This window comes from Pipistrellus hanaki, assembly GCF_964339955.1.
Source record: "Pipistrellus hanaki genome assembly, chromosome: 12".
Taxonomy (NCBI): Eukaryota; Metazoa; Chordata; class Mammalia; order Chiroptera; family Vespertilionidae; genus Pipistrellus; species Pipistrellus hanaki.
Genome location: NC_140514.1, coordinates 48,060,614 through 48,076,697, shown reverse-complemented (window position 1 = coordinate 48,076,697; position 16,084 = coordinate 48,060,614). Strand labels below are relative to the sequence as shown.

General features: G+C 52.3%; 1 protein-coding gene across 1 annotated transcript in view; it reads right to left on the bottom strand.

Moving 5' to 3' along the window:
• Positions 1–15,845, bottom strand: part of TCF7L1 (transcription factor 7 like 1) — a 161,869-nt gene extending 146,024 nt beyond the window's left edge. The window contains exons 1-3 of the mRNA XM_084900233.1: positions 15,264–15,845; positions 15,116–15,179; positions 14,796–14,923 (exon numbers count right to left, since the gene is read on the bottom strand). Coding sequence (XP_084756359.1) covers positions 14,796–14,923; positions 15,116–15,179; positions 15,264–15,485 — 414 coding nt within the window. The 5' untranslated portion in view covers positions 15,486–15,845. The remainder of the gene's footprint in view (positions 1–14,795; positions 14,924–15,115; positions 15,180–15,263) is intronic.
• Between the last annotated feature and the right edge of the window lie 239 nt (positions 15,846–16,084).

The window sequence follows — 16,084 nt, the reverse complement described above, 5'->3', positions numbered from 1 at the left end:
TTCATTTCCTGATTGTGGTAACTATATTGTGGTAAATATCCTTGGTTCTAGAACATACACATGGGGGGGGTTAGAAGAGGGTCAAGGGGGAATAAAAGGTCATGGAAGGAGACAGGACTTGGGGTGGTGAGCACAATATATACAGACGTATTACAGAATTGTATACCTTTTATTAACCAAAGGAACCCCAAAGTTCAATAAATAAAAATAACAATTAAAAAAAAAAAAGAACAGATACATGAAGTAATCAAGGAGCAAAGGGGCACTGTGTCTGCAACTTATTCTGAAAAGTTACAGAAAGAGAGAAAATTAAAGGAAATGTAGTCAATGTTAATATTTTGGGAAATCTAGAGAAAATTACATGGGATTCTTCATACTATATTTCACATCTTTTTCTGCATCTGAAATTATGCCAAAATAAAAAGTTAAATTAATGTATACATATACAGGGTAGAGCAGAAGTAGGTTTACAGTTATGAGTATGTGAAACAGTTTATTCTTATATTATTATTTATTAATTACTAGAGGCCCGATGCATAAAATTTGTGCAAGGGGCTCAGCCCCCAACACCGCGGCTGCCTCTGCCTTGGCCCCCACCCACCGCCCACCGCAGTGACCACCTCAGCCCCTGCAGCCCCAGCTTCATCCAGAAGGTCGCCCAGAAGGACATCTGGTCTAATTACCATATTTCACTTTTATTATTATAGACTAGAGGCCAGTGCATAAAATTCGTGCATGGGGAGGGGGTGTCCTTCAGCACAGCCTGCACCCTCTTCAATCTGGGACTCCTCACGGAATATCTGACTGCCCGGTGGGATCAGGCCTAAACAGGCAGTCACAGATCCCTCTCACAATCCAGGACTGCTGGCTCTCAACCACTTGCCTGCCTGCCCCTAACTGCTTCTGCCTGCCAGCCTGATCACCCCTAACCACTCCCCTGCCAGCCTGATCAATGCCTAACTGCTCCCCTGCCATCCCAATTGTCCCTAACTGCCCCTAACTGCCCTTCCCTGCCGGCCTGGTTGCCCATAACTGTCCTCTTCTACAGGCCTGGTTCCCCCCAACTGCCCTCCCCTGCAGGCCTGGTTCCCCCCAACTGCCCTCCCCTGCAGGCCTAGTTCCCCCCACAAGCTGCTGGCCTGATCACCCACAACTACTCTCCCCTGCTGGCCATCTTGTGGTGGCCATCTGGTGTCCACATGGGAGTGGCCATCTTGTGTTGGAGTGATGGCCAATTTGCATATTACCTCTTTATTATATAAAAAGGATAGTATTGTTTTACATACGAACAACTGTAAACCTACTCATGCCCCACCCTGTATATATACAGCTGACCGTTAAACAACATGGTTGGAACTTTGCAGCTCCACTTCTACACAGATATGTTCAAGGATCAAATGCACATAAATTCCACATATATTAATTAATTGTATGTGTATATCATCCTGTTGATAGTCACTTGATTCAGAACTCACACAAACTGGCAATTCTGTTTGAGTGACATGTTAACACTTTGCAAAGGGAACTGATAACCATGTAAATTGAAAGCCTGAACTAAGTTCTGAAGTTGATGTACTAATTACTTTCATTTCAGCGTTTCTGGTTTCCCCTGACTATACCATTCAATCATTTCCTATAAAAATGCTTTTAAATACTGCAAGAAAAACCCACTTATTAAAGTATTGGTTTAAATTTTTTGGCCACCAGACATCTTCATAAAGTTATAATAATACTGTACATTATTTTTATGATATTTATTACTTCTTTTTTATGTTTTAATCCTCATCCAAGGATATGTTTGTATTGATTTTTTTTTTTTTTTTTTTTTTTTTTTTAGATAGGAATAGGGCAGAAACAGAGAGAGGCACCAAAGTGAGAGAGAAACGTTGATCAGTTGCCTCCCATACTTGCCCCGACCAGGAATCAAACCCACCACCCTTTGGAGTCCGGGAGAATGCTCCACAGAGACACCCAGCCAGGCCTATTATTGCTTTTTATATCCCAGAAATTCGTTCTATGATGTTGATACTTAGTTTTTAGCCTTGGACAAATCCTGGTTTTAAAACACAGTCCATTTAGCCAAAGTGTTAGTCCGTGGCCCTCAAACACTAATATTATTCCCATTTTGCCGAAGAGAGCCCTGGGGCACAGAGGCACAGAGCCAGACCGACGCTGGGCTGGGATTCAAGGCCCGGCCGATGGTGGCCAAGCCCCAGGCCTGAGACACACTGGCAGCCCAGGAGAAAGGGCTGGTCTGTCAGGAGCATGCTCCTCCGTCTGCAGGCCGTGGCCTTCTCTCCACCACTTTCCTCAGCTCTCCCTCAGTGCAACGGCTTATTAACCAGTTAATGCCACCATCCCCACACAGCACGGTATTTTGAATTTAAATGTGTCTATGGACACTTACGGCGGACAAAAGGTTAAGGGGCCTCCAACTCCACACTCCCGCCACCACAGCCCCTTCCTGCATTGCCGCTCCTGGGAGGGCCGGGACCACCCTTGTGAAGACGATCTATTTCTCACTCCAAAGCTCCGGCAACAGTGTTTCTTCCTGACAAACATTGTATTATTTTTTAAATGTATTTTTATTGATTTCAGAGAGGAAGGGAGAGGGAGATAAACACTGATGAGGAGAGAGAATCATTGAGCAGCTGCCTCCTGCAAGTCTCCTACTGGGGATCAAACCCGCAACCCAGGCACGTACCCTTGACCAGAATCAAACCCAGGACCCTTCAGTCTGCAGGCCGACACTCTATCCATTGAGCCAGCTAGGGCCCTGACAAGCATTTTGTAACAGAAAAGCTTATGTTGTAGAGTACCTATACCGCTCCTCTATGCATCCCACCTAGAAAAGTTTAAATACAGGTAATGTAATTAACAACCATCTACTATATCCAATACATATACATATACATATATATATACATATACATATATATATAGTCAAGCGGCCAGAACGACAGGTTGCTGTGACATACTCTGCCAGCCCAATTGGGGGTTGGCTCCTCCCCACAGCCAGCCCCAGCTGGATGGGGTGAGCTGGCCAGCCAACCTCCCTCGGCCCCTCCCCCTGGCCAGCCGGGCCCACTAGCAACCCACCCCCTCCCGCCCAGATTGGGGGTGGGGCCAGCTGGCCAACCTCTTGCATCCCCACCCCGCTGACACCCCCATTGGTGCAGGCCAGCCAGACCCCACCTGTGCACAAATTCATGCACTGGGCCTCCAGCTGACACATGAAACAATACTCATGCATGTACAAGAAAGAGGGACTGGTCAGGAGTAGGAAGTACGCAACAGCCCTAGTGGGCAGGCCGCACACAATAGTATTAGATATCATGGTATCTAAGGAACCAAGTTTACCACCTCAAGATGTCAGGAAAACACCAGGGATACGGGGGGGGGGGGGGGGGGGGGGGGGGGGGGGGAATCGCAGAGCACAGAGAAGCAACAAAAGATGAAGACTGCAACGATCGCCATCTCTGGAACTGACGAGAGGACGGCCATGAAAAGGGTCTGTCTGACGCCACCCCAGGCAGAGGCAGCGGTTTAAAAGTGCCTCCTAAGTCAAAGGGTTGGATACGCCACCGGAAAGAAAAAAAAATGAATACAGAGGCGCTACTCAATCTTCATCTCCTCCTGTACTTGTGCAAACCACTGCTTTGTATCTGGCCCCGAATGGCATTTTCACATTAATCTGGCTGTCAGCCTCCAGGAGCAGGGAGACTGCCGCATTGTGGCTGGAATAATGGCTCTCCCACCTTCTGGAGAGGTGACTCCGGGTCCCCCGCCCACTCTCCCAGCCTCAGCCTCCTCGTGGATACAACGGATTATAATATCAGACGCGCACGCACGAGCTGAATGTGGGAAAAGGTGTGAGCAGTGCCTGCAGGGCTGTTTTTAAAAACACTGATGTTTAAATATTCATGCCGCCGACATTCAACAAATGTCTGCGAATCGCTTCTCCTGGGTCATACGTCACAGTTTCATAAAGAAGTATTCTGAGGTGCAGTTTTTCCGCGGCACAGCCTGTTGGCCGGGCGGGCCTGCTGTGGGTCTCCCCTGGTAAAGAGGGTAACGTTCCCATCATTCACAGCTGTCCGATCCGAGGCAAGTCCTCAGCCTCCCGGCCCTTGTGCTCCTCGCCAGGGGGGTGGGCTGGGTGGTCCCCCTTCCAGCTGGGAGGGCGACAGGGCACCCGAGCTGGGCGCTGGCAGAAGAATCTCAGGGCAGTCCATCCTCCCCAACCCCAGAAGGCACGTGCTATAAAACCCAACTGATATTCGTGACTGATACGGTCTTTTTGGAGTTTACGGAGGAGATGTCATTCCAAACATCCGAAACCTCCGCTGCCAACGAATCTGGACTTGATCAGCTTTTCATACCACTCATTCTTCCTTCTTCTGTTTTCCTTCATTATCGGCAGATCCATCCACTTCTTAATCACAGTTGCTCTCTCTCATATGTACACCTTTCTGTTTCCCCAAACGCTTTTTGTCGACATTTGAACAAATAATGGCCCCATTCACTTACTGGGGAATAAGACATCTCTCTCCCGAAGACGCAGTGCCTTGCAATTCCCAGATTCCCCAGGGGGGCTTAGCTAGCCCCCCGCGTGCCTCCCCTCAACCATGCTCAGAAGCCCTCCTACTGATGTTTCTACCACATTGCTGCTTCAGAAAGAGGCCACCTGGAAGATAATTTCTGAAGTGAAGGAAAAAAGCACTGAATTTCCTGATTCCTTTCCTAATTTCAAACCATTACACACACACACACACACACACACACACACACACACAGAAGAGGGAGGGGATCTCTGCCATGTCCAAAAGAATTCTCTGTGTACATGCTTAGTTATTTATTTCTTTAACAGTCCATTTACTGGAGTAGTTATAGATGGATGGGACTGATTTTTAACTTAGAGAACTTTAAAAGAGCACCCCATTTACAGAACATTTTATAAAGTGAGCAATGAGGAAATGATGTTTGCACACTCGGTTCACCAGAACTTGGTATGTTAACCAAACAACGTTGTTGTCCAAACTACAGAGGCCGCGAGCCAACCGACTCCTCCCGCCTCCCCCCGCACACACCAAAGACACATGCGTGCGTTCTTCTAACCCTCACGGACTGCAACAAGGAAAAACAGGCCCCGGGTCCCAAAGAGTTCACACGCTGTACATGACCACTGATTCCTCTGAGAGAGGGGGTGCGGTGACGTCCCCGGGGCCACCCGCTGAAGTCACTGCACCCCTCGGAGCTCAGCGCTGGAGGGACAGCAGGAGCCACAGCCACGCACTCGCTTATCCAACTGTTTGTTTGGGAAGGCCCGTTCCCAGGTCCACTCTGCAAAGTTGGAACAAATCTGCCCTCCCCCCCCCCCCCCCCCCAACCGGTAACTCCCACCAGGCTTCTGAGTGGAAAACAAAGGTCGCTGCCCTTGCCCCCGGGAGGAGGAGGAGCCAGTCCCGTCAGGCCCTGTGCAAGTCGCAGGGTGAAGCGGGAAGACCTAGACTTTGGACTCGCAACCAAGTTCAAACCTCTGCACAGTCCCTTTACCGGTTAACGTGACCTTGAACAAGACACTAGACCTCGGCAAGCCCGTCTGCACAGCAGGGAAATGGGAATAACAAGCACCCACTTCCCGGCGGGTCAGAGGCCGTGAAAAATGTGCAGGTTTCAGCAGCCACTGCCAAGTGCTTTCCACACGGACGGGGGCTGTGAACGCTCTTCAAGAACAGCAGTGCGAGCACCCACTGTACCGGACATTTGCCAGCATTTATGAGTCTGGTGAAGACAAAGTCTTTGCTCATTTAGTGGGCCGAAAAGCGATTTGATTTTATTAGCAACTTTTTATTACATGGCAGGTTAAACATACTGGGTAGTCATTTGTCGTTTCTTGTTTTGTGGATTTTTTTTTGTTTATACTTTGTTTACTTTCTATAATTAGGGTGAGCAGGTGGGACCTTGTTTCTCCTCTTAAATAAAAAAGATTTTTTAAATGCTGTAACAGCTTGGAGTATGAGTACATTCCGTTCTGAGGACTCCAGGTAACTAGAATTATCATCCACCCTCATCACTTCCACAAAAACTCTTGAAAAGGTCATGTTTAGGGAAATATTTAAGTCAGGTTCAGGTTGTTTTAAAAAAAAAAACTACTGATTGATTGTAGAGAAAGAAGGAAAGGGATAGAGAGGGAAAGAGGGATGGGGGAGAAAGGGGGAGCAGGAGAGAAAGAGGGAGGGAGGGAGAGAGGGAGGAGGGAGGGAGGGGGGGAGAGAGATTTGTTGTTCCACCCATCCAGCACTCATTGGTTATTTGTTTACGTACCCTGACTAGGATCGAACCCACAACGTTGGCATATCTGGACGATGCTCTAACCAACTAAACAGGGTGGAAAACATTTTTATATAATACTTTTCAAACTTGGAAGTGTATTTCTAAACCAAATGTTCATTTTCCCATGAAAATCTGTGGGCTTCGTACTTGTAATGAATGAAAAGGGAAGATTTAAAATTCTGAAATTTATTTTAGAAACTTAAAGGTATCTGTCCACCGAGGTAAGCCAGAGCACTTCTTACGCTGGGAGTCGCAGGGAGAAGCGGCCCAGTGGCGGAGGGCTCACCGAGCAGCCACACACACAGGGGAGGGCACATCCCTGGCTCCCCTGTGCGCCCTTCACTTCCCAACGCCAAGGTTTGGGAAACTGCCTTTATTTCACTAAATCCACTCCAGCTTGAGAGAAGATAATACAAATGCCTCCTCCAAAAATAGTTAGTCCATTTGGAGCAGACTTCTACATGCTTTTAAGCAGTCCGTCCTCCCTCCCCGCCCCCAATTACTGACCACAGTGCAGTCGCTGGCCCCGATCGCAAATGAGTTGTATTTTGATTCCCATCTCCATCCCCCTTCAAAATCAGTCAGCTCCAGGCAATAAAAAAGAGGAAAATTTTCCCAGTTATGTCATATCTTTCAACCAACGCATAAGTGTTTCATTCTTTAACATGTAGCTCGGAGGTTCCCCGCATTCTCAGATTTAGAATGGGGGTCGAGAAAGGGCCTGCAGTCTCCCTACTCACTGCAAACAAAATTCCAAGAGCCCCACCCCACACACCTTGCCCTTGGGTTTTCCTGAGACTCTCAAAGCCACCTAGCCATCCCATGCCCTCCCCCCTCAATTTCTGCCAACTCCACCTCTGCCTTTTTCTACACCCTCGGCCCCTGGGATAGCCGGCAAAATCAGAAGGCCTGCTCTTAAGGATCCTCCATCCACGAAGGAAGACGGTTTCACCTTCTTCCCTAAGTTCCCAGTCTCATCTCTCCTTCCTACCTTTCCCTCCATTCACCGCCCATGCTACCCTACTGCCCCGGCCAACAAGCCCCCACTCCAGCATCCTAAATATACTTTCCAAAGCCTGCGGCTCCCCTTCCCCCCTTCACGCCACACCTATTCTTCTTCAATGGTTGTCTGGTGTCTGATTTTCCAGCATCTTCTAGGTAGGACAGAAATTGAAATGTGTAAGGTGCACAGGGTTAGAGAGAGCAGGCTGCTCGCCGCTGCGGGAGTCTGCCCGGGGGTTCTGGCAGAGAAGTGAGGGATGGGCCACACCTGGGACTGGTCCAGTGCACAGCCCCTGGCACCCGACGGGGAAGCCCCTAAACTAGTGTCTCTGCCTCCCTTTCATCATCACTGCACTCGCCTGGAACTCTTCTCTCTGTGAGCACCACTAACTTCCTAATTAGAGAACCCCCAAAGCCCCTCTCGACTCCTCCATGTTCTTGTCCCTCTGTGGCATGTGTCACTGAGAACACCCCTCCGCTTCCCTTTCCCTCCAGCCTCCTCCCATGGAGCCACAGTGCTAAGCTCCCCTCCCTCCTTGGCAAGTGCTCCTTCCCGTTCTCCTTCAGTGGCTTCTTCCCCTCTCTGAGCATCCTCTCTCTTCTCTTGCTCCCCTGCCTCGCCCAGTTGCTGCAGTTAACTATTCCCTCAATGTCCGCTCAAACCCAATGCGTCTCCAATGAAAGCTAGCGGTTTCTCCAAGGGAGAAACATTGATCAGCTGCCTCCTACACACCCCCTACCGGGGATACACCCACAACCAAGGTCCATGCCCTTGACCAGAACTGAACCTGGGGCCCTTCAGTCCGCAGCTGACGCTCTATCCACTGAGCCAAACGGGTTAGGGCCAAGGGAGAGCTTCTTACAAACAGTCAAGAGTCAGTCCAAAAATAATAAAATAAAAAAATAATTTAAAAAAATTAAATTAAAAAAAAAAAAAAAAAAGAGTCAGTCCAGATGAGTAGGCAGATGGCAGGCCAGGCAGTCATTCCCCCAGGACACCAGGCTCAGACCCAGGAGCTCACTGTGACATCAGCTACTTGCTGCTTATAGTGTCATCTCTCCCTGTACTAATTCAACCGACCACCCCCGTCTCCCCCATCCTTTCCACTGGGATATCCTTAAGCCCTTTTCATCTCACCCTTGGACCCCTGTGAGTCTTCTGACTATTCTGGCTCCTCCCAGGTCCTCTCCCTCCAATCACGATTACTGCTCTAAGCACATGTATGAGTCACATCACTTCCCAGCATCCCTTTCCAGGATTCTCTGCTGCCTCTTGAATAAGAGCAGATTCCTTCACTGGCATTCGAGGTCTGGCCCCTTACCTTCCAGGTAAACAGAATAGCTTGCATTACCCCGAACTCCCTGAACTGTGCCCTTCCTCCACGCCTCTGCTCTCCCGGCGCTGGCCTCATCCTCAAGATGAGGGGAAGGAGGGCTTCCACTGTCCACTCCAAATCCCTCTGTACTGTTCATTTACATTTATCATGGACAAGAATTGCTTTTTAAATACTTTTTAAAATTTTTTCTATTACAGTTGATATTCAATATTATTGTACACTAGAGGCCCAGTGCACGAAAGCCATGCACGGGGAGGGTCCTTAGGCCTGTGTTCCCTACCCAGAGATGGCCCCGCAGCAGGACTGATCAGGGCAGATCAGGTTCCCCTCCTGCCCGCCTCCTCCTTCCCTGGCTCCCTCAGCCCCTCCCGCCCCCACTGCTGGTCACCCACCATGTTCTGCCCCACCCCCTGGTAGTCAGCACACATCATAGCAAGCAATCTAACTCCCAGTCTCCTGGTGGAACTCCCGAGGGGACACTTTGCATATTAGCCTTTTATATATTTTATATATATATATATATATATATATATATATATATATATATATATATATATAGTTAGTTTAAGAGGCTACACAATCAACAAGAATTGCTCTGAACTAAAGAATGACTGAGGGGGACAGAAGTGGGCTGGGAGAGGTTAAAGGGGAGAAAAGGAGGATTTATGTAATACTTTCAACAATAAAATTTTTTAAAAAATGACTGAGTTTTGGGCACTAGTGTAATACATCTTCCTTGTCCTGGCCAGTGTGGCTCAGTTGGTTGGGCGTCATCCTGTGCATTGAAAGGTTGCTGGTTCAATTCTGGGTCAGAGCACATACCTGGATTGCAGTCTCAATCAAAGGGGTTGTGCAGGAGGCAGCTGATCCATGATTCACTCTCACATAAATGTTTCTCTCTCTATTTCTCTCCCCTTCTCTTACCCTCTCCCTCTAAAAAAAAAATCAATAAAAATCAGTAACAACTTCCCTCACCTGCCTCCCCAAACAATCTTTCTACTCTCAAAATTCTTCTCTGGACTTTATGAGCTCCTAACATGAACTTCCTATTATAGTAGTTTGTGCTAACATTACTTCTTTTTTTTAATCCACACCCAAGGAGAGAGAGAGAGAGAGAGAGAGAGAGAGAGAGAGAGAGAGAGAGAGAATATGAGAATGAGAATGAATAGTTGCCTTCCATATGCTCCCCAATTGGGGATCAAATCCAAAACCCATCATGTGCCCTGAACAGGAATCAAACCAGCAACCTATTGGTGTTCAGGATGATGCTCAACCAACTGAGCCACTCCGGCCAGGCTAACATTACTGCTCCCTAAAACAGTTTTTAAATCCTAGTGAGCAAAGTTGGATCTAATTCATCCCATCCTTCACAGTCCCTCAGCCATTGCCCACGATGGGTCCATTCCATAAACATCAGATGACATAGAGAACTCACACTTACTCTTAAAGATGCCAATCTAAAGTTCCCCAGTTTAGCAAGTAAAAGTTGGCACTAAATTGGAATATAAGCAGGTTCTACGCATTATCGGTTTTCTGATCTACGGTATAATGCAAAGGTAACAAAAATATTTGTGGCATAAAAAATAATTTAAATAATTCTAGTGGGTTAAGTATTTAGGTTCTTTTTTATTTATTTATTTATTTATTTATTTATTTATTTATTTATTTATTTATTTACAGAGAGGAAGGGAGAGGTAGAGAGAGTGAGAAACATCGATGAGAGAGAGTCATCGATCAGCTGCCTCCTGCACACCCCCTACTGGGGATATGCCCGCAACCAAGGTACATGCCCTTGACCGGAATCGAACCCGGGACCCTTCAGTCCCCAAGCCGACACTCTATCCATTGAGCCAAACCGGTTTCGGCTAGGTTCTTTTTTATATCACAAAATTTTTTGTTAATGTTGTACATCACTCTCTTAAAGGTTAGATTTTGTGTGTGTGTGTGCGCACGTGTGCATGTGTGTACGCATGTGTGTGTGTGTGTGTGTATGCTAGCCTCTTTTCTCTTCAAGAATCCATAGACGTGAGATCAATGAAGAATGGGAACAATCTATAACTTTCTAAAATTATAACAGAGCAAGCAGATATTCCCTGCCAGATGCACCCATCCTTTTCCAATGAAAAGGCGGACCAAGTTTGAGTCCCTCTACAGGATTGTCACCCCAGCAATCCAAGTGCCACAATTTCAACAACGCAGGCTGGGCCCTCGAAAAAGCTGGTTCCATGTGGAAAGCCCTCATTAAACCCTCAGTTATATTTAGAAAAAATGGAACAGAAGTTATATTTAGATGAAATGGCTTAAAGGAACTTTTACCAAGAGCAGCATGTTTACCCTATCATCCATAAAAAAGGTTTTACTTGGCTTTTTACATACGACTCCTAAAAAACCACTTCTCTATTTTGTGTCAAAAAGAAATCGGGAGCACCCAGGATATCAGCAACACTGCCCACGGGAAGCAGGGGGATCATCGGAAGGACTTAAAAAAAAGAAACACAGGTTTGGAGAATAAAACCATTGCATACAGAAACCTGAGTTGAGACTGTCTGAGAAGGGTGTGAGGAATATGGTGCTGAGCAGTGTGAGAAAAGCTCTTACGTTTATAAACTGGACCAACAAAAGTCCGTATAGATTTCCTCGGCACTCTCCCTAGCAGCGGCTCTTCTCCAAAATGTCATTAGCGCTCTCATTGTGGTCACGGTCAAACCATTCCCCATCCTCTCGCAGCTAGCTCCCCGAACCAGTCAACATTTCCCTTTTGGCTCTTGTTAGGCAAACTATTTTTACTGGGAAGACTATTTTTGACCTCCACTTTCTTTTGTGTTGGCCTACATTTTCCTAACAACATTCTGGTCAGCAGCGCCGAGGTGGTTTAGCAAACTCGGGAAGCCTTTTCAGGAATGAAGGCATGGTTTGGGGTGACCGTGTGAAGAAGTGAGAGATGGTTTGTGGCAGTTACTCCTTCCTCCCCCAGGCCACAGGGTCCCCAGGGCTCCAGATGGGAATGAATCACGGCCGGGAGGCTTGGCACACACCCCAGGTTAAGGGGACCTCTTCTCTAAAGAGCCTCAGGAAGAGGCCACTTCCCAGCCTCCCGGCCAGCCCGAGTGGAGGGCAAAGGTAAGGCCTGGGGTAAGTCCGGCAGCAGGACTGGCCGGCCCGGCCTTCCCCGCAGGCCTTCCCCGCAGGAACCCTGCCAGTGCCGAGGGTGTCGCAGTCCCTGCTGCTTGCTATTCCTAGGGTCAATTAACACTCCGAAGCACTCTAGCTAATCCCTGCTTTTGCTCCTGGCTTGGTATTTCCAGAACGTGTGAGCGCAACACAGAACTGAAGTCACCCAATGTTACACCACTCACAGGCCTTAGAGCAACAAAGCCTGAGGCTGTGAGATTGAGAGAGGAAACAAACACAGAACTAGGCACTAAAAGAGACCAGATTATACATTCCAGCCACTCCCCTCCCCCCTGCAGCCGCCTCCCTCCCCCCTCCCTCCATCCCATACCTATCTACATCCACTTTAAGAGGATGGGACCTCCACAGAGGGCCTACCGTTTGCCTGCAATGAGAATCACATTAGTCACACCCGCAGTGTTTCCCAAACTTTTGACATATGTGTACCCCTTCTATAATTTTCTTAACGCTGAGTACCCCTCGTACTCATGAGAACGTAGAATTACGCGCAGCTAAGCACGGTGCAGTGCATATCCCCACCGAACTCCGGTGCAACGCGTACCCCCACCAAACTCTTCCCGTACCCCTGGGGGTACGCGTACCACACTTTGAGAGACACCGAGCCCCAGAGGAAAGCATCATCTCAACCTTCAAGTCCAGACAAGTGCTTAAGGGTTTCCTCACTTGCCATCCTAACAGTCCGTGATGCCCAAGGATAGAGAGGGTCAAAGAGCAGGTTCTATTGAGCTGGCTGAGCTGCAGGAAATGTCCCCATACATCAATTAACTTTGGAACCAGGCAGGCCTAACACAGTGATGGGCACTTCAAGATCGCAGAAACAATGAGGGAACTGAAATTTCTGCCGACAAATCACCAGGGAGACAAAATGTAGGTATGAGAATGGGTTAGGTCACACTAAGTCCCTTGGGAAGGGTCAAGAGAGAGAGGGTGAGAGTCCTCGAAGGCTCGAACAGAGGGTTAGCCACATGGGCCAGGGCAGGGAACAGCTGCAGGGGCGAGGATAAGCTGGCAGTCGGAAGCATGCAGGGGGAGAAGGTTGACTTCCCCACCAAGGAGGGCTCCGAGAATCCCACACAGGCCTGGATTTGGCAATCAGGAGTCCTCCGCATCACCAAGAACCCGCCTTGGAAGTGTTTAGGCAAAAGAACATGGAAGATGGTAGAAAGAAGGAAGGAAGGACAGGGCTGGGGCAAACAGAAGACCTGTCCCTGAAGAGCAGATGTCAGAGTCACCGAAGAGGAAGAATCCAAAGGCCCGAATAAGAAACGGGTAGGCAGAAGGAATAGCCCGCTGGAGAGAAATAACTGGTCACGTTTGGGACGTGTCTGCGCCAGGCCCGGGATCGGTGCTCCCTCACCTTGGCGAATGCCACCTCCAGGCATCTAATGGGAAATGGGAAACTGAGACGTTGGCAGCAATACCCCTCTCCCCAACACAGGAAGTTACGGGAACCCTACCCAAACTTCCCGAACTGAGAAGTCGGTGAAAACCTAAACAAAGCGGCTACAGCCTGCATGGCTCAACTTCTACTCGCACCTTTTTTCCTCGAATGTGAGCGTACACTGGACCATCCAGTTTACATTCAGAACTTCCTGGGATGCTCGGAAACAAGGGCCAAAGCTGCAGATCTTCCCTGCTGGGCCGGTGGGTGAGGGCTGTGGTCCCGCTGCCACCTCGGTGGGTCAGAGCCCCCACCTCTCCCTGGCCGGCAGGGCAGAGCGCACCATGGAACCCACAGCAGAGGCCCCCGCTCCCCACCGACCTTGACAGCAGGCAGGGACCGTCCATTCAGCACCGAGCGTTTCTCAGGTGGCCCTTAAAATTATAATTATTATTCAAGGGCTGCACGAATACAAAGTGCGTTTGTCCGGCGGCCCTGCTCCTTAGGCGCCAACGCCTCCTGCCCCCGCAGCAAGAACCCACTGGAAAGAGAAGAGCCACTCCCGCCCAGGGGCCAGCACGCTAGAGCCTGGCACGTAGCAGACAGGCGCTCACCCAGATCTACCCTCGGACCCAGCACCTGGGCAGAGGGCCCCCTGCTTGGGGTGGCGGCTCCTGGGAACACAAAGCCTAGCCAGCCAGCCAGCCCGGGGTCTGCGCCCCCCGGCGACTCAGGGGGGCGGGAGCTCAGAGCCAGCAAAGGGGGGCGGGAGGGGGGAGATGGAATCCGCCCTCATTTGCACGTCGTCTGGGGCCGGGTCCATTTGCCTAATCACGGCTCTAAATGCCAGCGCGCAGCACACAATGCGCGCCCATTAACAGGTTTAAAGTGTCGCGGCGCTCGCTTTAAATGAGAAAGGTCGGCAACAAAGGAGGGAAAAGCCAAGTTCCTCCACTTGAGGAATGCCGCGCGGGTTTGCCCTCCAAATCTCAGCGCGTTGAAAACCCCCGAGGAGCGAGCTGCCCCGGGAAGCGGGGGCCCGGCGCGCGCGGGCCGGGGGCGGGCAGAGGGGGGTGTGTGTGTGGATAACCCGCCAGCGCGCCGGGTTTCTCAGGAACCCCCACCCGCCGCGGCCTGTGCCCCTGGGGTCGGGGGGCAACGTCGCCAACCCGGCTCCCGGGCCCACTGCCCAGCCGCCAAGGAAAGCTGACCCACTTCCAGGAAGGAAAGCGAGACCCACCCGCCCGGCGCCGGCAAGCATCCAAGTTTCCCTTCTTCGTGGGAGCAAAGGGCTTTGGGAGCCAAAGGAGACCCCAGAAGTGGACCCCAAAGTTTCTCCCCAGAAAAAGGGGGTTTGTTTAAAGGGTTTTTAAAACTTTCATCCAGGCACTGGCTAGCGCAGCCTAACACAGAGTCGTTCCAACTCCGCAGAGTTCTGCCCGGATCCTCCGGGGCGGCCCCATCCCCCACCCGCTGCCGCGCCCGGGGGCGCACCCCGCCGGCCGGGCCTCCCCCCGCCCGCCCCGCGCGGCCGGCCGGGCGCTCACCGTGCGCGCTCCTCCGGGAGACAGGGGTCCGTTGGGGAGGTACGGGCTGCTCAGGTCCGGGATCATCAGGAACGGGTATCCGGGGTACGGGGGCCCCTTAAAGAACGCGCCGTCCTGGGGCCTTCTCACTGCGGGCAAGAGCAAGGCGGGGTGAGGCCGAGAGGCAGGGGCCCCTGGACGGGGACCCGGGCGCCCGAGCGCGCGCCCCGGGACCGGGCGGAGAGCGGGGAACCGGGGACGCGGGGGACCGGGGCGGCCCGACCTGAGGCTCGGAGCCCCGCGGGGGCCCGGGAACGGGGGCTGCCCGGCCCGGCACGTACCTTCGGCGAAGTAGTCCCGCGGCTTCTGGAAGGCGTCCCGGGAGGGCTGCGGGCGCCTCTCCGCCTGCGGAGGAGACACAAAGGCGAGGGCGGGTGAGCGGGCGCCGGGCCGGGGTCCGCGGGGCCGGAGCCGCCGGAGCCGCCTTACCTCCGAGTCCGAGCTGCTGCTCTGGTTCTCCGACTCGTGGACCAGGGACGACTTGACTTCGTCCAGGTCCCGCTGCGCCGAGGCGCTGTCGCTGCTCGGCTCCTGCTCCTCGCCCCCTTCGTCCTGGAAGGGGATCAGCTCGTCGTTCGCCCCGAGGTCGTCCCCTCCGCCGGCCGCCCCGGCGCCCGAGCCGCCGCCGCCGCCGCCGCCGAGCTGGGGCATGGTGGGGCCGCGGGCCGGGGCCGCCGCTCCGCGCCCCGCGCCGCCCGCCCGGCCCGGCCCGGCCCGGCGCCCCTCCCTCCCGCTCGCCCGGCCGCTCCGCTCGCCGCCGCCGCCGCCGCCGCCGCAGCAGGAGCAACAAAGTTTGACAGGGCGGGGCCCGGGGACGCGGGGCCGGCGCGGCCGGGCCGGGCGGGGGCGGCTCGGCTCGGGCCCCTCCGGACGCGCCGAGCCCAGGGCTCCCCAACTCGCCGCCGCCACCGCCTGCTCCGCCGGGGCGTCCCAGCGCCTGGCCCGCCGGGGAGGGGCGAGCGGGGCAGGAAGGAGGGCCCCGCCGCGCTGGGCCGGGCAGGGGGGCCGGAGGGAGGAGCCCGGCTGCAAGCTGACACCCGCGCCCGCCGCGCGGAGCCCCGCCGGCCCGGGCGCGCACACACTCCCTCGCATTCACACTCGCACGCCCGCCGCCGCTCACACCTTCCGGGGGCTGCGCCTCCCGCCGCGCGCCCCGCCCGCCCTCGCCCCCCACACTCGCCCCGGCGCCCCACCTCGCGCCCCCGGCGGCCCTCCCCGCATCCGCCCGCGAGCCGCTGGAGGCCCGCCCC